The sequence below is a fragment of the Penaeus chinensis genome, chromosome 9 (genome assembly GCF_019202785.1).
Source record: "Penaeus chinensis breed Huanghai No. 1 chromosome 9, ASM1920278v2, whole genome shotgun sequence".
Lineage (NCBI taxonomy): Eukaryota > Metazoa > Arthropoda > Malacostraca > Decapoda > Penaeidae > Penaeus > Penaeus chinensis.
This window is the reverse complement of record NC_061827.1, coordinates 40,974,621-40,995,791: the sequence shown is the minus strand read 5'-3', so window position 1 is coordinate 40,995,791 and position 21,171 is coordinate 40,974,621. Positions and strand designations below refer to the sequence as shown.

Below are 21,171 nucleotides of genomic sequence, written 5' to 3'. Positions count from 1 at the left end.
ATGTACGTATGTATAGTTGACTGAACCTCTTTAAAGTAATAAAAAATTGAAATAGAGAGATAACCATATGTGAGGAATACCTCAAAAACCATACATCAAATCATGACATTTTCTGGAACGGCATACGTTTTGTGTCTTTCATGAAGGATCGATTTTAGTGAAAAGGTACCCTACATCCTGAAATGCCATATTATGTACAGTTTTATAGGAACTGGAATAGCTTTGCCTAAAAGAGAATTTCGGTTGAATAGACGGTTGTTGTTTGAATCAAAGAATCAGTTTGAAAATTTCATTTTATTATTCAAAAGTCTTTCAAATATTAACAATGTTAATTGAACTTTCGTACTCAAGGAGTATTCATGTAATCTTAGGCATGGTAGGTGGGTACAACTGGGGCGTGATATGTTGGCTCAGGGGCGTGGTGAGCCTTGGCAGGGGCGTGGTATGCTGGTTCAGGGGCGTGGTAAGCCTTGGCAGGGGCGTGGTGAGGGACGGCTGCGTGGGCGTCATAGTGGGCCGTCCCCTCGTACGAGACGGTGGGGTGGTAGCCAGTCTCGTCGGCGTAGTAAGTGACGGTCTGGACGCGGCCGTCGGGGAGGTGCACGAAGTACTTGCCCTCCGTCTTGTAGCCGTCGCGAGCCTCCGAGTGGCCGAAGTGGGTGCCGGCGTAGTCGTCGTTGACAGCGTGCTCGAAGGCGTAGTGTGGAGGCGTCTAAAGAGAGTGGGAGATGCATCAGCATTATCGGTATGTATTCTTAGATAATGTTTTATCTACAAAACCATTTTCATCCCACTTTAGGTACAATGTATTCGTGATCCAAAACTACTATATGCTAATATATAGAAAGTGGAAACTTACATCAGGATAAGGAGGAGCATATCCCTTTCCGTGATGCACAGGAGCAGCATGGTGGACAGGGGTAGCATGATGTATGGGGGATACATGGTGTAGAGGAGCCGCATGGTGATGTAGTGGGTGGTGCAGAGAACTCTTTACATGGTGACTGATTTCGCCTGAAACGAGGGCGACCACGCCTGCCACCAGCACCAAGCCTACCTGTTGGTAAAGATAGAATGCCATTGATAAATAGTCAACATCTTGCCCAGTTTTTTAAAACTTCACGGAAAGCACCGGCTGACAGTCACTACCTTTCGCATCATGTTGAGGTTGAAAAGATTGTGAGTTACTGGCGAGTGCCGCCCTTTTTATATAGCTGCCGCGCCGCTTGCGTTGACCGCTGAAGGTCACTTCTGTTGGAAAACTTACCAAGTCAATCAAATATCAACTTCATACGAAGTCCAATTTCATCTTGCAGGAGAAAGCTAATATACAAACTACGTTTGCTTGCTACCATATCTAAATATCTATTAAATGCATTTTGCAAACCCTATCTAAAGAACAGGGAACCAGATGCCAGTCCACTTGATACCTTGTTTCTGTTAAAATTCCTTCGCGTGACAAAGTCGATCGCTTCGCCACAGCAGCACTCCTCCATGATCATCGCCACCGTGCAGCCCACAGAAGGGAAGTCTTATCAGCTGTCACAAAGATAAACAAAGAGCGGACCACAAAAAATAAACGAAAATGACTAAGGTTCAGTCTAATGCTACGAGAACATTATCGGGACAGATATAAACCTTATGTAATAGTCTATAAAGGTCTATTATGTAGAAGGTAGCAAATTAGTGACGAGACCACGCACATAGCACAGTGCCCTCTTCAATAATCAAATCATCACTTTAAATTTTGGAGGACATCCAAGCCTCTTATGTTACTTATTACGCACCCTGTTTACAAAAACTTCATCTAATCCTATTTTCTTGTTGTTCTCTTTCTCTTTACACCAGACGAGATAATTAAATGGTCCTTTTGTTTCAACAAGTTCAGTCAGACTGGGAGATGCTTCAACTTTTTTCCGTAATATTCAGGGCATGTAAACTGATCGGTAATCATTTCTAATTAAATGTGTGGGTGTGTGAAATGTGATGGTAGATAGACATATATAACTATAGATTGGTAGATAGCTTAATTAAGACTGCTTATGTATATGCGTGTATATATATATGTATATATATATATATATATATATATATATATATATATATATACACATACATACACATGTGTATATATATAGATGTAGAACAGAAACACAGGAACACGAACACAAGATGAATATATATATATATATATATATATATATATATATATATATATATATATATATGTAATATGTAATGAGCACAAGGGAGGTGAAGTTAGAATGACCCAAAAAATCGTCTAGAAACCACCCTGTATATACCTCACTTGATCTTTATGCATATGTATTACTTATATAAACACACCTCAGTTTTTTTGTCTTTAGCTATGTAACATAGAAAGTACTTAAGTATTTTTCTAGAAAGATGACACTATTTTATTAGTTTTACATAAAGTTTATATATTTCTATATTATTTTTTTTTATTAAGATTAGGAAATTGTAAAATATAATAGTCTACCCTACAAAGTACTAATTTTCTTTTTTTGTTACACCACCATACATTCTCTTTATTTAAAGGGTACACTGTTATATGTCAATAGTACCGTTAAATTAAGGTTGTACAATTGATATTTTGATAAAGAAAACAATATGTACTATTTTTGTTATTGAAAAATTCATGAAAATTATGCATGTATAAGTTAAGAAGAACTATATGTTTGTACTATATGTGATCTGAGTAGACTTTAAATTTTGAAATATATACAGTACTAAAGCCTGATACTATTGCTTTAATAATAGAGAGAGAGAGAGAGAGAGATCAGAGAAGAGTGCCATACACCAGCCTGAAAGTCTTATAGATTATCGTGAAATATCCGAGCTCGAGGCTGGCACATGGCACTGAACAACATCCCGATGTGTCTCACTCATTATTATTAAGCATTTAAAACCCATTCAAAGCGAATGGGTTTATGTTTTTATTTTTTTATGGTTTTAGTTTTTTAAGTTTTTGTTTTGTTTTTATTTGGTTTTGCTGAAGATTGGATTTATTTGTTCCTGGTGCTGCTGTGCACAAGAATGAAAGAAAATAACATCTTTTGGGAGCCCAGGAAATGGATGAAGAAAAGGAAAGAAGAAAGCTGCGAAGAACAACTTGTGTAAAGAGTGACAGGTTGGAGTACCTGGACATTTTGGTAAATGTATGTTTATTATATTGTAAAAGAGTAATGATTTATGATTCATAATGTCAACTAAGATTTGTAAGCTCATTAAGTGTTTTGATATTACCCCTTCTCTCAGTTACCTCTAAGGCTGAAATTAGATCATAAATACCCTGTACGATTCTTCTTCTTTTATGGTGTGGATTCTAAAGATAACTTTTGGAGAAACCACACCTTGGAAATAACAGATAGTACCCATCTGGATGAAATATTTGAGTGGTTCCCAGAGGGCGCTACAAATATATATAGACTTTTGTAATGCAGCTCCCGAAACACCTAGTTAATTTCTTAATGAAGTCTTTCTCAAATCATAAGTTCACAGTAATTAGAGACACGAAGTCAAAAGTCGGCTGGAGATGGCAATGGCTACCCCCTGATGATGAGATGATAACCATCGCCCGACCAGTAGTTGCTGTACCCACCCATACTGATCGTGCCGCTGCCAGGTCTTCTCACCTGCGAGAGTGCATCTACCTCAACTCCCAACTGCTTCAGTTCCCTCGATAGCAGGGGTAACCGTTCATCCTGCCGCAAGGGCCGGATGGTCCAAGCTTCTACCCGAACAGATCGTCTGAGGTTAAGCCTCGGGCGGTCGCTTCGTGTAGACGCCGCCTCTGCCAACCCTGTTGACGGTACCCCTTATTAATGGGAGTGGCAGGCTGTGAAGCCCAACGTCCGCCTGTAAGGTTCCCTAGGTCTTTGCCTCACAAGCCTCACACTGGGTTGGCGACGCCCCAGCAGTCGCCCTTCCAACTGGACCCACAGCCCGCCTCACTTACTGGGTAAGAGGGGCAGTACCCCTCCCCCAGCATTTCCATTTATGTGATTAGTTGCAGGAGAATTTTATCTGGGGGGTGGAGGACTGGCAAGGCCCACCTCCCCCGAGGCACCCATTGTGCCCATGGGGCTGAGGGGCAGGAGTTGGTATGGAGCCAAGGCATGTCCACATGCCGGTAGGCCAAGACTCCATACCTCTAAGGCCTCCAGTTACTTGGAGATCCCCCATAGTTTAGCCTGGGCCCACAAGGTACCCACTTTCCATGGGTGGCCACAAGGAGACATTGCAGAAGTCTCGATGATGGAACGGCTGTGAACTGAATGGGGAGGCTCATGCAGAGTCAGCCGGCGGTGGCAGCTGCAAGCGAGAAGGCATGTAAGCACTTAACACTAGGCTACCGCACCATCGCTTCACATCACCCTGACCAAGAAACACCCACCTAGATATCTAGATATTTTTCCCAAGCCTGTTTTAAGGCATGTAAATTGCTAGTTGACTAAACTTTTTTCTTCTTTTGATCTCTTGAGACATATACACATATATATTCAAATATGTACATGTATGTGTGTAGCTAAACCGTTTCAAACGGATAACTATGATATGTGTGGAAAACCTATAAAACATATCACTTGGCATTTTCAGGAAATAGTATACGTCTTGTATCTTTACTTAAAGATCGATTTCAGTGAAAAGACATCTTACATTATGAAATGTCATATTATGCATTACAGGGACTGGAATTCTTTGCCTCAAGGAAACTTTAGGCAAATTAGATGGTTGTTGTCTGAATCAAAACATCAGATTCAAAGATTCATTTTATTATACAAAAGTCTTTAAAATATTGACAATGTTCACTGAACCTTTCGTACACAAGAAAAAAGCATTTTGTCTTAGACATGATAGGTGGGTAAAACTGGGGCATGATATGCTGGTTCAGGTGCGTGGTAGGCCTTGGCAGGGGCGTGGTAAGCCTTAGCAGGGGCGTGGTAAGCCTTGGCAGGGGCGTGGTGAGGGACGGCTGCGTGGGCGTCGTAGTGGGCCGTCCCCTCGTACGAGACGGTGGGGTGGTAGCCAGTCTCGTCGGCGTAGTAAGTGACGGTCTGGACGCGGCCGTCGGGGAGGTGCACGAAGTACTTGCCCTCCGTCCTGTAGCCGTCGCGAGCCTCCGAGTGGCCGAAGTGGGTGCCGGCGTAGTCGTCGTTGACAGCGTACTCGTAGGCGTAGTGAGGAGGCGTCTATAGAGAGTGGATATGGTGTTACGTGACATATTTTTCATTTTCGGTGACATAACTCTTTGTTTCGATAGAAGGTATTTAAGAAAGTATAACTTACATCAGGGTAAGCAGGAGCATATCCCTTTCCGTGATGTACAGGAGTAGCATGGTGTACAGGGGCAGCATGGTGTACAGGTGCAGCATGGTATACAGGGGCAGCATGGTGTACAGGGGCAGCATGGTGCACTGGGGAGGCATGGTGTACAGGGGCTACATGATGTTTTGGAGCCGTATGGTGATGTAGTGGTTGGTGCAGAGAGCTCTTAACATGGTGACTGATTTCGCCTGAAACGAGGGCGACCACGCCTGCCACCAGCACCAAGCCTACCTGTTGGTAAAGATAGAATAGCGTTGGTAAATGGAGTCATGTTTCCCATTTCTTAAAACTTCATATGTCACAGAAGGCACCATCTTAGTCACTACCTTTCGCATCATGTTGAGGTTGAGAAGATTGTGACTTACTAGCAAGCGCCGCCCTTTTTATATAGCTGCCGCGCCCCTTGCGTTGACCGCTGAAGGTCAATTGTGTGTCCGCCTAAAGGAAGCTTCTCAGAATGCTCTTTTGGCTTAACTGCAAGTCAATCAAATATTAACTACGCTCGATCTCCAACTTCTTGCAGGATAAAGTTCTTTCAAATTATGTTTGATGTTCATCAAATGCAATTTGGAATTTTCGAGGGGCAAAGTCGATCGCTTGGCAAACGGAGCTCTCCTCCATGATCATCTCCACCGTGCAGCTCAGAGAAGAGAGGTCTTATCAGCTGTCACAGACATAAACAAAGAAGGGACTACAAAATCAGGACGGAAATGATCATGGTTCCATGTAGTACGACGAAGACATTGTTAGGACATCAGAGATATCCCTTATACGAAAGACTATACAGATCTGAAATCTCGAAGGTAGTAGATTACAATGACGAGACTATGCGTATTTTAGTATTCTGTGGAGTAATAAAATCACCACTTTAAATTTTGGGAAACATCCAGTCTTCATGTTTGAGCAAAATAGTTATTTTTTATGCATTTTTAAAAATGTAATTTATAAAATGTTTTCTTATTGATTCTTTTTTTTTTTTTTTTTTTTTTTTTTTACATAAGAAATAAGAAAGATATTCAGAGGTGAACACCGGGGTGCAGCCTTTCAGGTATGTCTGACTGATGGTCCTTTTAATGCAATAAATTCAGTCAGACTGGGAGAAGCTTCAACCTTTTTCCCGTCATATTTTTCAGAGCGCGTAAATTGATCGGTAATCATTTCAAATTAGATTTATGTGATAGGCAGATAGACAAACATATATAGCTATAATTTGATAAAAAGTTTACTTAAGACTGCATTTGTATATGTTAGCATATATATAGAGAGATATAATACACAAATACAGTAACGTGTACACAAAAATGAATAATAAAATTCATATATATATAGACAGATAAGTAGATCTGTATGTTTGTATACATGTATTTATATGTATATATATGCGTGTGTGTGTTCATGTGTATGTGTTATGTGTATATGGATGCATATGCATGAGTGTGTATGTGTGCACGCACGCACACATACATAGATTTATACATATATAAGTATTACGTATGTAACGATCTATGTATAGATAATATATATACACAGACATTTCCAATGCAGCTCTTCAAACACATCCAGTTGATTTTACAATGAAGACCCTCTTAAAGCAAAGGTTCACCCAGATAGATGGCTAGATATTTTTCCTGGGCCTGTTTTAAGGCATGGAAATAGCTATTTGACAAAAAAAAAAAAAATAATAATACATACACGGACACACACACACACACATATATATATATACACGCGTATATGTGTGTGTGTGTTTGCATGCGTATGTGTGTCTGTGTTTGCTTGCGTTTGTGTGTGGAACTGAATCTTTTGAAGCAATAAAAAGTGAAAATAAACGGATAACTATATGTGCGAAATACCTCAAAAGGCATACATGACATCATGGCATTTTCCGGAAATGGTTTGTCTTATATCTTTTTTGAAGGATCGATTATGAAATATCATATTATGTTTTATAGGAACTGGAATTATTTTGTCTGAAACACACTTTTGACTGAATAAAAGATTGCTTGAGTCAATGAATCAGATTCACAGTTTCATTTTATTATATACAAATCTTTTAAATATTGACAATGTTCATTGAACTTTTCGTACACAAAAAATACTTCTTTAGTTTAAGCATGATAAGTGGGTAGAACTGGAGCGTGATATGCTGGTTCAGGGGCGTGGTATGCTGGTTCAGGGGCGTGGTATGCTGGTTCAGGGGCGTGATATACTGGCTCAGGTGCGTGATATGCTGGTTCAGGGGCGTGGTATGCTGGTTCAGGGGCGTGGTATGCTGGTTTAGGGGCGTGGTATGCTGGTTCAGGGGCGTGATATATTGGCTTAGGTGCGTGATATGCTGGTTCAGGGGCGTGGTAAGCCTTGGCAGGGGCGTGGTGAGCGACGGCTGCGTGGGCGTCGTAGTGGGCCGTCCCCTCGTACGAGACGGTGGGGTGGTAGCCAGTCTCGTCGGCGTAGTAAGTGACGGTCTGGACGCGGCCGTCGGGGAGGTGCACGAAGTACTTGCCCTCCGTCTTGTAGCCGTCGCGAGCCTCCGAGTGGCCGAAGTGGGTGCCGGCGTAGTCGTCGTTGACAGCGTGCTCGAAGGCGTAGTGTGGAGGCGTCTAAAGAGAGTGGGAGATCGCCACAGCATTATCGGGATATATTCCTAGATATTCTTTTTATATACAAAACCATTCTTTTCATACTCTAGTTACAATGCACTCGTGATCCAAAACTACTAAATGCTAATATACAGAAAGTGGAAAACTTACATCAGGGTAAGCAGGAGCATATCCCTTTCCATGATGCACAGGAGCAGCATGATGTACAGGGGCTGCATGATGTACAGGGGCAGCATGGTGTACAGGAGTAGCGTGATGTACAGGAGTAGCATGGTGTACAGGGGCTACATGCTGTTTTGGAGCCGCATGGTGATGTATTGGGTGGTGCAGAGAACTCTTAACATGGTGACTGATTTCGCCTGAAACGAGGGCGACCACACCTGCCACCAGCACCAAGCCTACCTGTTGGTAAAGATAGAAAAGCGTTAGTAAATGTCAACATGTCAACAATTTCTACAGTTTTTAAATCTTCATATGTCACAGAAGGCACCATCTCAGTCACTACCTTTCGCATCATGTTGAGGTTGAAAAGGTTGTGGCTGAGTGGGAAGTGCCGCCCTTCTTATATAGCTGTCGCGCCGCTTGCATTGACTGCTGAAGGTCACTTTTGTGTCTGCCTAAAGGGAACTTCTCAGTATGCTCTTTGGGCTTAAGTTCTAGTCAATCAAATATTAACTACGTTCGAGGTCCAACTTCATGCAGGAGAAAGCTCTTTCAAATTATGTTTGATATTCATCAAATGCAATTGGAATTTTCGTGGGGCAAAGTCAATCGCTTGGCAAACGCAGCTCTCCTCCATGATCATCTCCACCGTGCAGCTGAGAGAAGAGAGGTCTTATCAGCTGTCACAAATATAAACAAGGAAGGGACTACAAACTCAGGACGAAAATGATCATGGTTCCATGTAGTACGACGAAAACATTGTTGGGACATCATGTCGTAGACACACGAAGGCATTATCACGTGGACAACGCGAGGGCTAAGCGGATACTACATCAACGGGTGAAACAAACAAGCCGGGAAGAGACATCAAAAATGAAATAACATTGCGAGGATTCGAGCGGACTCCAGACAAAAGATGTGGTCAACGGGACATGACGCAGATACAAAAAATAGAGGCGCACCATGACGTCAAAGTGTTGAAAACATCTGTGACAAAGTGACGCCACGTGACGGACTAACAGAAGCAAAAAGAAGTCACGAGTTCAGAAACAATAACTAGTTTGAAGCGATCACTATATATATTATAACACACCAGTCTGGGAACATGAAAAGAAAATTTTCTGGCAGGTAGAAAAGTTTAAAGTGATAAATACAGTGTTGAAAATTTGCTGGGACACAGGAAAGTCCTGGCCGGGTATCTTTCAAATTAGTGAAAATAAATTATATTATATTCATGATTTTATTAAGGTTGTGTGGCCGGATGGGCTCCCATATCGCAAATAAAAGATGGTTAGTGATAGACAAACGGCAGATTAGATTTCGGAGTAGCATCCAGTAGCCATGTCACTTTTGTGGCACACCTTGGTAAGTCCGGCTGAAGTGATTTAGTGGCTTATCTTGAGGGAACATAGTGGACGGGAATGTGCTATGGATAATGTGGATTAAGTAGTATTAGGGATTATTTCTTGATTTATGTGTGGCTATATAATAGACCAAGAATTGTATTTGATTAAGTTAATTTTGGAAGTAAGAATTACATAATGGAATAATTATAGATTTGATTGTCAAGATTGAAGAATGATATAATTGAATACATAAAGATTTGAATTTTAAGTGTAAGGATATATTAAGTTAGTTTAGAAAGTGAGGAATTAATGAATGACTTTTAAGAGATCTCAGCTCTACGGAAGTGTGATTTAACGGTGATGAAGATTATTAATTTCCAGCGGAGCGTAAGAATAATTTTGTGTTTGCATAATGTATGTATCAGTATTTTCTAGGATAAGTATTTGCTTGATTTAGTTACTGCTTAAAGAAATTAATTTAGTATAATGATTGCCTGATTAAGTATAAGATATTTTCTGTCCATATTTTAAGTTTACTCATTTATTTAAGTTTAAGTTAGTAATTGTATAAGGACATTACATTGCTTGCTATAAGTAGTTCATCTTGCTTAAATATAATTTCACTATTTTATGTAATTCAATTTGTTTACTAATATTCTTATGATTTCAATAATTGTATGTGGAGAAAGGAATTCTTTTACTTATTGTTTATATCCATTTTAGGCATTGACATTGTTTGCTTTAATTTCATAATCAATAACAGCTTGCTTAAATTGACAATTGGTAGTTGTTTGCATGTTAGCATTTAGAGTAAAGCGGCAAGGTATTTGTTAAAACTAAAAGATGGATATTCAAGGTGGTAAAATTATTGTATTGGATTATAATGAACTCAGAAATTATATTATTGGCATATCAATTTATGTGATTGGCTTTACATTTTAGCTATCTAATATTTTTTCAGGTAATAAATAATGTGTAAATTTTCTAAAAAGATGTGAACTTTTCCTCACATTTATCTTATCTAATTGATACAAGTTTGAAGAGTAAATCTGTGAGAGGAATATGACTAGTATGAACTGTAAAGATTATATCAGACACTGAGGAGATAATGTATAATAGTTGATGAAAAAGAGGCAACAACAATCAGAGATATCCCTTGTATGAAAGTCTATCCCGGTCTGAAATCTCGAAGGTAGTAGATTACTATAGCGAGACTATGCATATTGCGCAGTGCTCTGTGGAGTAACAAAATCACCACTTTAAATTTTGGGAAACATCCAATCTTCATGTTTGAGCAAAATAGTTATTTTTTTATACATTTTTAAAAATTTAATTAATTAAATGCTTTCTTGTTGATTCGTTTCTTTTTACATAAGAAATTAATTCAATAAATTCAGTCAGACTGGGAGAAGCTTCGACCTTTTTCCCGTCATATTTTTCAGAGCGCGTAAATTGATCGGTAATAATTTCAAATTGAATTTATGTAATAGATATATATACAAACATATATAGCTATAGTTTGACATAAAGTTTACTTAAGACTGCATTTGTATATGTTAGTATATATATATAGAGAGAGAGAACACAGACACAAATACAGTAACGTGTACACAAAAATGAATAAGAAAATTCACATATATATAAACAGATAGGTAGATCTGTATGTTTGTATGCATATATTCATATGTATATATATGTGTGTGTATGTGTGTGTGTTTATGTGTATGTGTTATGTGTATATGAATGCATATGCATGAGTATGTTTGTTTGTGTGTGTGCATTCACACACACATATACATAGATCTATACATATATAAGTATTACGTATGTAATGATAATATCTATGTATAAATAATATATGCACAGACATTTGCAATGCAGCTCTTCAAACACATCCAGTTGATTTCTCAATGAAGACCCTCTTAAATCAAAGGTTCACCCAATTTGATGCCTAGATATTTTCCCTGAGCCTTTTTTAAGGCATGGAAATTGCTATTTGACTTAAATTTTAGATACACGGACACACACACACACATATACACACACATATATATACACACATACGCGTATGTGTGTGTGTGCTTTTTATTTGAAGCAATAAAAAGCGAAAATTAACGGATAGCCATATGTGCGAAATACCTCAAAAGGCATACTTGACATCGTGGCATTTTCCGGAAATGGTTTGTCTTGTATCTTTCTTGAAGGATCGATTATAAAATGTCACATTATGTATTAGAGAAACTGGAATAACTTTGTCTATAAGAGACTTTTGACTGAATAAAAGGTTGTTTGAGTCAAAATATCAGATTCACAGTTTCATTTTATTATACAAAAATCTTTTAAATATTGACAAAGTTTATTGAACTTTTCGTACACAAAGAATACTTCTTTAGCTTAGGCATGATACGTGGGTAGAACTGGGGCATGATATGCTGGCTCAGGTGCGTGATATGCTGGCTCAGGGGCGTGATATACTGGTTCAGGGGCGTGGTAAGCCTTGGCTGGGGCGTGGTGAGGGACGGCTGCGTGGGCGTCGTAGTGGGCCGTCCCCTCGTACGAGACGGTGGGGTGGTAGCCAGTCTCGTCGGCGTAGTAAGTGACGGTCTGGACGCGGCCGTCGGGGAGGTGCACGAAGTACTTGCCCTCCGTCTTGTAGCCGTCGCGAGCCTCCGAGTGGCCGAAGTGGGTGCCGGCGTAGTCGTCGTTGACAGCGTGCTCGAAGGCGTAGTGTGGAGGCGTCTAAAGAGAGTGGGAGATCGCCTAGATATATTCCTAGATATTCTTTTTACAAATCATTCTTATCATACTCTAGTTACAATGCACTCGTGATCCAAAACTACTAAGTGCTAATATATAGAAAGTGGAAAACTTACATCAGGGTAAGCAGGAGCATATCCCTTTCCGTGATGTACAGGAGCAGCATGATGTACAGGGGCAGCATGATGTACAGGGGCAGCATGATGTACAGGGGCAGCATGATGTACAGGAGCAGCATGGTGTACAGGGGCAGCATGATGTACAGGGGCAGCATGGTGTACAGGAGAAGCATGATGTACAGGAGTAGCATGGTGCACTGGTACAGCATGGTGTACAGGGGCAGCATGATGTACAGGGGCAGCATGATGTACAGGGGCAGCATGATGTACAGGGGCAGCATGATGTACAGGGGCAGCATGATGTACAGGGGCAGCATGATGTACAGGGGCAGCATGATGTACAGGGGCAGCATGATGTACAGGGGCAGCATGATGTACAGGGGCAGCATGATGTACAGGGGCAGCATGATGAACAGGGGCAGCATGATGTACAGGGGCAGCATGATGTACAGGGGCAGCATGATGTACAGGGGCAGCATGATGTACAGGGGCAGCATGATGTACAGGGGCAGCATGATGTACAGGGGCAGCATGATGTACAGGGGCAGCATGATGTACAGGGGCAGCATGATGTACAGGGGCAGCATGATGTACAGGGGCAGCATGATGTACAGGGGCAGCATGATGTACAGGGGCAGCATGATGTACAGGGGCAGCATGATGTACAGGGGCAGCATGATGTACAGGGGCAGCATGATGTACAGGGGCAGCATGATGTACAGGGGCAGCATGATGTACAGGGGCAGCATGATGTACAGGGGCAGCATGATGTACAGGGGCAGCATGATGTACAGGGGCAGCATGATGTACAGGGGCAGCATGATGTACAGGGGCAGCATGATGTACAGGGGCAGCATGATGTACAGGGGCAGCATGATGTACAGGGGCAGCATGATGTACAGGGGCAGCATGATGTACAGGGGCAGCATGATGTACAGGGGCAGCATGATGTACAGGGGCAGCATGATGTACAGGGGCAGCATGATGTACAGGGGCAGCATGATGTACAGGGGCAGCATGATGTACAGGGGCAGCATGATGTACAGGGGCAGCATGATGTACAGGGGCAGCATGATGTACAGGGGCAGCATGATGTACAGGGGCAGCATGATGTACAGGGGCAGCATGATGTACAGGGGCAGCATGATGTACAGGGGCAGCATGATGTACAGGGGCAGCATGATGTACAGGGGCAGCATGATGTACAGGGGCAGCATGATGTACAGGGGCAGCATGATGTACAGGGGCAGCATGATGTACAGGGGCAGCATGATGTACAGGGGCAGCATGATGTACAGGGGCAGCATGATGTACAGGGGCAGCATGATGTACAGGGGCAGCATGATGTACAGGGGCAGCATGATGTACAGGGGCAGCATGATGTACAGGGGCAGCATGATGTACAGGGGCAGCATGATGTACAGGGGCAGCATGATGTACAGGGGCAGCATGATGTACAGGGGCAGCATGATGTACAGGGGCAGCATGATGTACAGGGGCAGCATGATGTACAGGGGCAGCATGATGTACAGGGGCAGCATGATGTACAGGGGCAGCATGATGTACAGGGGCAGCATGATGTACAGGGGCAGCATGATGTACAGGGGCAGCATGATGTACAGGGGCAGCATGATGTACAGGGGCAGCATGATGTACAGGGGCAGCATGATGTACAGGGGCAGCATGATGTACAGGGGCAGCATGATGTACAGGGGCAGCATGATGTACAGGGGCAGCATGATGTACAGGGGCAGCATGATGTACAGGGGCAGCATGATGTACAGGGGCAGCATGATGTACAGGGGCAGCATGATGTACAGGGGCAGCATGATGTACAGGGGCAGCATGATGTACAGGGGCAGCATGATGTACAGGGGCAGCATGATGTACAGGGGCAGCATGATGTACAGGGGCAGCATGATGTACAGGGGCAGCATGATGTACAGGGGTAGCATGATGTACAGGGGCAGCATGATGTACAGGGGCAGCATGATGTACAGGGGCAGCATGATGTACAGGGGCAGCATGATGTACAGGGGCAGCATGATGTACAGGGAGTAGCATGATGTACAGGGGCAGCATGGTGCACAGGAGCAGCATGATGTACAGGGGCAGCATGATGTACAGGGGCAGCATGGTGCACAGGGGCAGCATGATGTACAGGGGCAGCATGGTGCACTGGGGCAGCATGGTGCACTGGGGCAGCATGGTGCACTGGGGCAGCATGGTGTACAGGGGCTACATGATGTTTTGGAGCAGCATGGTGATCTAGTGGGTGGTGCAGAGAGCTCTTAACATGGTGACTGATTTCGCCTGAAACGAGGGCGACCACGCCTGCCACCAGCACCAAGCCTACCTGTTGGTAAAGATAGAATAGCGTTGGTAAATGGAGTCAACGTGTTTCGCAGTTCTTAAAACTTCAAATGTCACAGAAAGCACCAGTCACTACCGTTCGTATCATGTTGAGGTTGAGAAGGTTGTGGCTGAGTGGGAAGTGCCGCCCTTTTATATAGCTGCCGCGCCGCTTGCGTTGACCGCTGAAGGTCACTTGTGTGTCCGCCTAAAGGGAAACTTGTCAGAATGCTCTTTGGGCTTAACTGCAAGTCAATCAAATATTAATACATTCGAAGTTCAACTTCATCTTGTAGGAGAAAGTTAACTTTCAAATTAGGTTTGATGCTCAACAAATGCAGTTTGGAACCCAGACTGAAGAGCAGGGAAGTGGATGGCAGTCCGCTTGATACCTTCTTTCTTTTGGAATTCCTTGGTGTGGCAAGGTCGATCGCTTCGCAAACGGAGCTCTCCTCCATGACCATCTCCACCATGCAGCTCAGAGAAGAGAAGGCTTATCAGCTGTCACAGAGATAAACAAAGAAGGGACTGCAAAAAGAAGACGAAAGTGATCATAGTTCCATGAAGTACGACGAAGACATTGTTAGAACATCGGAGATATATCCCTGTATGATAGTCTATATCGGTCTGTAATCTCGAAGGGAGTAAATTACAATAACGAGACTGCATTTATTTCACGGTGTTTTGTGGAATAAGAAAATCACTTTGAATTGTGGAAAACATCAGTCCTCAGGTGTTATACATTACACACCTTATTTATAAAAGCTCTTTTCTAATCGAGCAAAATAGTTCTTTTAATGCAAAATTTTTATTTTAATTGATAAAATGTTTTCTTGTTGATTCCTCTCTTTTTACATAAGAAAGAAGAAAGATATTCAGAGGAGAACACTGGGGTACAGTCTTTCAGGCATGTCTGACTGATGGTCCTTTTAAGTCAATAAATTCAGTCAGAGAAGCTTCAACCTTTTTCCCGTCATAATTTTCAGAGCGCGTAAATTTATCGAGAATCATTTCAAATTGAATTTATGTGATAGACAGATGGACAAACATATATAGCTATAGTTTGACAAAAGGTTTACTTAAGACTGCATTTCTATTTGTCAGTATATATATAGATAGATAGAGAGAGAGAACACAGATACAAATACAGTAACGTGTACACAAAGATGAATAAGAAAATTCACATATATATAAACAGATAGGTAGATCTGTATGTTTGTATGCATGAATTTATATGTGTATATATATGTGTGTGTATGTGTGTGTGTCACATGTGTATGTGTTATTTGTATATGAGTGCATATGCATGAGTGTTTGTGTGTGTGTGTGTCCACGCACGCACACATATACATAGATTTATACATATAAGTATTACGTATGTAAGTATCTATGTATAGATAATATATATACACAGACATTTGCAATGCAGCTCTTCAAACACATCCAGTTGATTTCTCAATGGAGACCCTCTTAAACCAAAGGTTCACCCAGATAGATGCTTAGATATTTTTCCTGGGCCTGTTTTAAGGCATGGAAATAGCTATTTGACTAAAAATTTACATACACGGACACACGCACACACACACACACACACACACATATATATATATATACACACACACGCGTATATGTGTGTGTGTGTGTTTGCTTGCGTATGTGTGTGTAACTGAATCTTTTGAAGCAATAAAAAGTGAAAATAAACGGATAACCATTTGTGCGAAATACCTCAAAAGGCATACACGACATCAGGGCATTTTCCGGAAAAGGTTTGTCTTGTATCTTTCTTGAAGGATCGATTTTAAAATTTCATATTATGTATCATAGGAACTGGAATTACTTTTGTCTGAAAGACACTTTTGACTGAATAAAAGGTTGCTTGAGTCAAATAATCAGATTCACAGTTTCATTTTATTATATACAAATCTTTTAAATATTGACAATGTTCATTGAACTTTTCGTACACAAAGAATACTTCTTTAGCTTAGGCATGATAAGTGGGTAGAACTGGGGCGTGATATGCTGGTTCAGGGGCGTGATATGCTGGTTCAGGGGCGTGGTAAGCCTTGGCAGGGGCGTGGTATGCTGGTTCAGGGGCGTGGTAAGCCTTGGCAGGGGCGTGGTGAGGGACGGCTGCGTGGGCGTCGTAGTGGGCCGTCCCCTCGTACGAGACGGTGGGGTGGTAGCCAGTCTCGTCGGCGTAGTAAGTGACGGTCTGGACGCGGCCGTCGGGGAGGTGCACGAAGTACTTGCCCTCCGTCTTGTAGCCGTCGCGAGCCTCCGAGTGGCCGAAGTGGGTGCCGGCGTAGTCGTCGTTGACAGCGTGCTCGAAGGCGTAGTGTGGAGGCGTCTAAAGAGAGTGGGAGATCGCCTAGATATATTTCTAGATATTCTTTTTATATACAAAACATTCATATCATACTCTAGTTACAATGCACTCGTGATCCAAAACTACTAAATGCTAATATATAGAAAGTGGAAAAACTTACATCAGGGTAAGCAGGAGCATATCCCTTTCCGTGATGTACAGGGGCAGCATGATGTACAGGGGCAGCATGGTGCACAGAGGCAGCATGATGTACAGGGGCAGCATGGTGCACAGGGGCAGCATGATGTACAGGGGCAGCATGGTGCACTGGGACAGCATGGTGTACAGGGGCTACATGATGTTTTGGAGCAGCATGGTGATCTAGTGGGTGGTGTAGAGAGCTCTTAACATGGTGACTGATTTCGCCTGAAACGAGGGCGACCACGCCTGCCACCAGCACCAAGCATACCTGTTGGTAAAGATAGAATAGCGTTGGTAAATGGAGTCAACATGTTCCGCAGTTTTTAAAACTTCCTATGTCACAGAAAGCACCATCTCAGTCACTACCTTTCGCATCATGTTGAGGTTGAGAAGGTTGTGGCTGAGTGGGAAGGGCCGCCCTTTTTATATAGCTGCCGCGCCCCTTGCGTTGACCGCTGAAGGTCACTTGTGTGTCCGCCTAAAAGAAACTTGTCAAAATGCTCTTTGGGCTTAACTGCAAGTCAATCAAATATTAACTACATTCGAAGTTCAACTTCATCTTGTAGGAGAAAGTAAACTTTCAAATTATGTTTGATGTTCATCAAATGCAGTTTGGAACCCAGACTAAAGAGCAGGGAATTGGATGGCAGTCCGCTTGATACCTTCTTTCTTTTGGGATTCCTTGGTGTGGCAAGGTCAATCGCTTCGCAAACGGAGCTCTCCTCCATGACCATCTCCACCATGCAGCTCAGAGAGGAGAAGGCGTATTAGCTGTCACAGAGATAAACAAAGAAGGGACTGCAAAAAGAAGACGAAAGTGATAATAGTTCCATGAAGTACGACGAAGACATTGTTAGAACATCGGAGATATATCCCTGTATGATAGTCTATATCGGTCTGTAATCTCGAAGGGAGTAAATTACAATAACGAGACTGCATTTATTTCACGGTGTTTTGTGGAATAAGAAAATCACTTTGAATTGTGGAAAACATCAGTCCTCAGGTGTTATACATTACACACCATATTTATAAAAGCTCTTTTCTAATCGAGCAAAATAGTTCTTTTAATGCAAAATTTTTATTTTAATTGATAAAATGTTTTCTTGTTGATTCCTCTCTTTTTACATAAGAAAGAAGAAAGATATTCAGAGGAGAACACTGGGGTACAGTCTTTCAGGCATGTCTGACTGATGGTCCTTTTAAGTCAATAAATTCAGTCAGAGAAGCTTCAACCTTTTTCCCGTCATAATTTTCAGAGCGCGTAAATTTATCGAGAATCATTTCAAATTGAATTTATGTGATAGACAGATGGACAAACATATATAGTTATAGTTTGACAAAAGGTTTACTTAAGACTGCATTTCTATATGTTAGTATATATATAGATAGATAGAGAGAGAGAACACAGACAAATACAGTAACGTGTACACAAAGATGAATAAGAAAATTCACATATATATAAACAGATAGGTAGATCTGTATGTTTGTATGCATGAATTTATATGTATATATATATATGTGTGTGTGTATGTGTGTGTGTCATGTGTATGTGTTATTTGTATATGAGTGCATATGCATGAGTGTTTGTGTGTGTGTGTGTCCACGCACGCACACATATACATATATTTATACATATAAGTATTATGTATGTAAGTATCTATGTATAGATAATATATATACACAGACATTTGCAATGCAGCTCTTATAACACATCCAGTTGATTTCTCAATGGAGACCCTCTTAAACCAAAGGTTCACCCAGATAGATGCTTAGTTATTTTTCCTGGGCCTGTTTTAAGGCATTGAAATAGCTATTTGACAAAAAAAAATTACATACACGGACACACGCATACACACACACACACACACATATATATATATATATATACACACGCGTATATGTGTGTGTATGTGTTTGCGTGCGTATGTTTGTGTAACTGAATCTTTTGAAGCAATAAAAAGTGAAAATTAATGGATAACCATATGTGCGAAATACCTCAAAAGGCATACATGACATCATGGCATTTTCCGGATATGGTTAGTCTTGCATCTTTCTTGAAGGATCGATTATGAAATGTCTTATTATGTATTAGAGGAACTGGAATTACTTTGTCTATAAGACACTTTTGACTAAATATAAGGTAGTTTGAGTCAAATAATCAGATTTCATCAGTTTCATTTTATTATACAAAAATCTTTTAAATATTGACAATGTTCATTGAACTTTTCATACACAAAGAATATTTCTTTAGCTTAGGCATGGTAAGTGGGTAGAACTGGGGCGTGATATGCTGGTTCAGGGGCGTGATATACTGGCTCAGGTGCGTGATATGCTGGCTCAGGGGCGTGATATACTGGCTCAGGTGCGTGATATGCTGGCTCAGGGGCGTGATATACTGGTTCAGGGGCGTGGTAAGCCTTGGCAGGGGCGTGGTGAGGGACGGCTGCGTGGGCGTCGTAGTGGGCCGTCCCCTCGTACGAGACGGTGGGGTGGTAGCCAGTCTCGTCGGCGTAGTAAGTGACGGTCTGGACGCGGCCGTCGGGGAGGTGCACGAAGTACTTGCCCTCCGTCTTGTAGCCGTCGCGAGCCTCCGAGTGGCCGAAGTGGGTGCCGGCGTAGTCGTCGTTGACAGCGTGCTCGAAGGCGTAGTGTGGAGGCGTCTAAAGAGAGTGGGAGATCGCCTAGATATATTCCTAGATTTCTTTTTATATACAAAATATTCTTATCATACTCTAGTTACAATGCACTTGTGATCCAAAACTACTAATTGCTAATATATAGAAAGTGGAAAAACTTACATCAGGGTAAGCAGGAGCATATCCCTTTCCGTGATGTACAGGGGCAGCATGATGTACAGGGGCAGCATGGTGCACAGAGGCAGCATGATGTACAGGGGCAGCATGGTGCTCAGAGGCAGCATGATGTACAGGGGCAGCATGGTGCACTGGGACAGCATGGTGTACAGGGGCTACATGATGTTTTGGAGCCGCATGGTGATCTAGTGTGTGGTGCAGAGAGCTCTTAACATGGTGACTGATTTCGCCTGAAACGAGGGCGACCACGCCTGCCACCAGCACCAAGCCTACCTGTTGGTAAAGATAGAATAGCGTTGGTAAATGGAGTCATGTTTCCCATTTCTTAAACTTCCTATGTCACAGAAAGCACCATCTCACAGTCACTACCTTTCGCATCATGTTGAGGTTGAGAAGGTTGTGACTTACTAGCAAGCGCCGCCCTTTTTATATAGCTGCCGCGTCCCCTGCGTTGACCGCTGAAGGTCACTTGTGTTTCCCCCTAAAGGAAACTTGTCAAAGTGCTCTTTGGGCGTAACTGCAAGTCAATCAAATATTAACTACATCCGATGTTCAACTTCATCTTGTAGAAGAAAGTTAACGTTCAAATTATGTTTGATGTTCATCAAATGCAGTTTTGAACCCAAACTAAAGAGCAGGGAATTGGATGGCAGTCCGCTTGATGCCTTCTTTCTTTTGGAATTCCTTGGTGTGGCAAGGTCGATCGCTTGGCAAACGGAGCTCTCCTCCATGACCATCTCCACCATGCAGCTCAGAGAAGAGAAGGCTTATCAGCTGTCACAGAGATAAACAAAGAAGGTACTGCAAAAAGAAGACGAAACTGATCATAGTTCCATGAAGTACGACGAAGACATTGTTAGAACATCGGAGATATCCCTGTATGATAGTCTATATCGGTCTGTAATCTCGAAGGGAGTAAATTACAATAACGAACTGCACTTATTTCACGGTGTTTTGTGGAATAATAAAATCACTTTGAATTGTGGAAAACATCAGTCCTCGTGTGTTATACATTACACACCTTATTTATAAAAGCTCTTTTCTAATTGAGCAAAATAGTTTTTTATATGTTTTTTTTCTTTTTTAATGAATCAAATATTTTGCTGATTCCTTTCTTTTTACATAAGAAATAAGAAAGATATTCAGAGGTGAACACTGGGGTGCAGC

General features: G+C 41.9%; 4 protein-coding genes across 4 annotated transcripts; all 4 read right to left on the bottom strand.

Annotated features, from left to right (window-relative positions):
* Positions 1–354: 354 nt before the first annotated feature.
* On the bottom strand, positions 355–8,466 carry LOC125028787 (histidine-rich protein PFHRP-II-like). The gene is made up of 5 exons (XM_047618272.1): positions 8,455–8,466; positions 8,100–8,351; positions 7,676–7,949; positions 5,311–5,483; positions 355–712 (listed from the first exon to the last, which is right to left on the bottom strand). The coding sequence occupies exons 1-5, from the start codon at positions 8,464–8,466 to the stop codon at positions 368–370; spliced, it is 1,056 nt and encodes a 351-aa protein (XP_047474228.1). The 3' UTR covers positions 355–367.
* A 3,385-nt stretch (positions 8,467–11,851) lies between these two features.
* LOC125028786 (histidine-rich protein PFHRP-II-like) lies at positions 11,852–14,451 on the bottom strand. Its single transcript, XM_047618271.1, has 3 exons — positions 14,421–14,451; positions 12,331–12,530; positions 11,852–12,196 (listed from the first exon to the last, which is right to left on the bottom strand). Exons 1-3 carry the CDS (start codon positions 14,449–14,451, stop codon positions 11,852–11,854), a joined length of 576 nt encoding a protein of 191 aa, XP_047474227.1.
* A 2,125-nt stretch (positions 14,452–16,576) lies between these two features.
* On the bottom strand, positions 16,577–17,569 carry LOC125028785 (cuticle protein 18.6-like). Its single transcript, XM_047618270.1, has 3 exons — positions 17,558–17,569; positions 17,172–17,459; positions 16,577–17,032 (listed from the first exon to the last, which is right to left on the bottom strand). Exons 1-3 carry the CDS (start codon positions 17,567–17,569, stop codon positions 16,667–16,669), a joined length of 666 nt encoding a protein of 221 aa, XP_047474226.1. The 3' UTR covers positions 16,577–16,666.
* A 1,785-nt stretch (positions 17,570–19,354) lies between these two features.
* Positions 19,355–20,750, bottom strand: LOC125028784 (histidine-rich protein PFHRP-II-like). Its single transcript, XM_047618269.1, has 4 exons — positions 20,633–20,750; positions 20,413–20,521; positions 19,990–20,290; positions 19,355–19,851 (listed from the first exon to the last, which is right to left on the bottom strand). The coding sequence occupies exons 1-4, from the start codon at positions 20,748–20,750 to the stop codon at positions 19,444–19,446; spliced, it is 936 nt and encodes a 311-aa protein (XP_047474225.1). The 3' UTR covers positions 19,355–19,443.
* Between the last annotated feature and the right edge of the window lie 421 nt (positions 20,751–21,171).

Bases quoted from the DNA above. Each gene is read 5' to 3' on its own strand.
- LOC125028787 (XM_047618272.1), bottom strand. The intron at 7,950-8,099 runs GTAAGTTTTCCA...CACTCTCTTTAG, and splicing joins ATGCTCCTGCTTACCCTGAT to ACGCCTCCACACTACGCCTT. The intron at 713-5,310 runs GTAAGTTATACT...CACTCTCTTTAG, and splicing joins ATGCTCCTGCTTACCCTGAT to ACGCCTCCACACTACGCCTT.
- LOC125028786 (XM_047618271.1), bottom strand. From the start codon at position 14,451: ATGCTGCCCCTGTACATCATGCTGCTCCTGT. The intron at 12,531-14,420 runs GCACCATGCTGC...ATGCTGTACCAG, and splicing joins GTACATCATGCTGCTCCTGT to TGCACCATGCTACTCCTGTA. The intron at 12,197-12,330 runs GTAAGTTTTCCA...CACTCTCTTTAG, and splicing joins ATGCTCCTGCTTACCCTGAT to ACGCCTCCACACTACGCCTT.
- LOC125028785 (XM_047618270.1), bottom strand. The intron at 17,033-17,171 runs GTAAGTTTTTCC...CACTCTCTTTAG, and splicing joins ATGCTCCTGCTTACCCTGAT to ACGCCTCCACACTACGCCTT.
- LOC125028784 (XM_047618269.1), bottom strand. From the start codon at position 20,750: ATGGTGGAGATGGTCATGGAGGAGAGCTCCGTTTGCCAAGCGATCGAC. The intron at 20,522-20,632 runs GTTTGGGTTCAA...ATTGACTTGCAG, and splicing joins ATCCAATTCCCTGCTCTTTA to TTACGCCCAAAGAGCACTTT. The intron at 19,852-19,989 runs GTAAGTTTTTCC...CACTCTCTTTAG, and splicing joins ATGCTCCTGCTTACCCTGAT to ACGCCTCCACACTACGCCTT.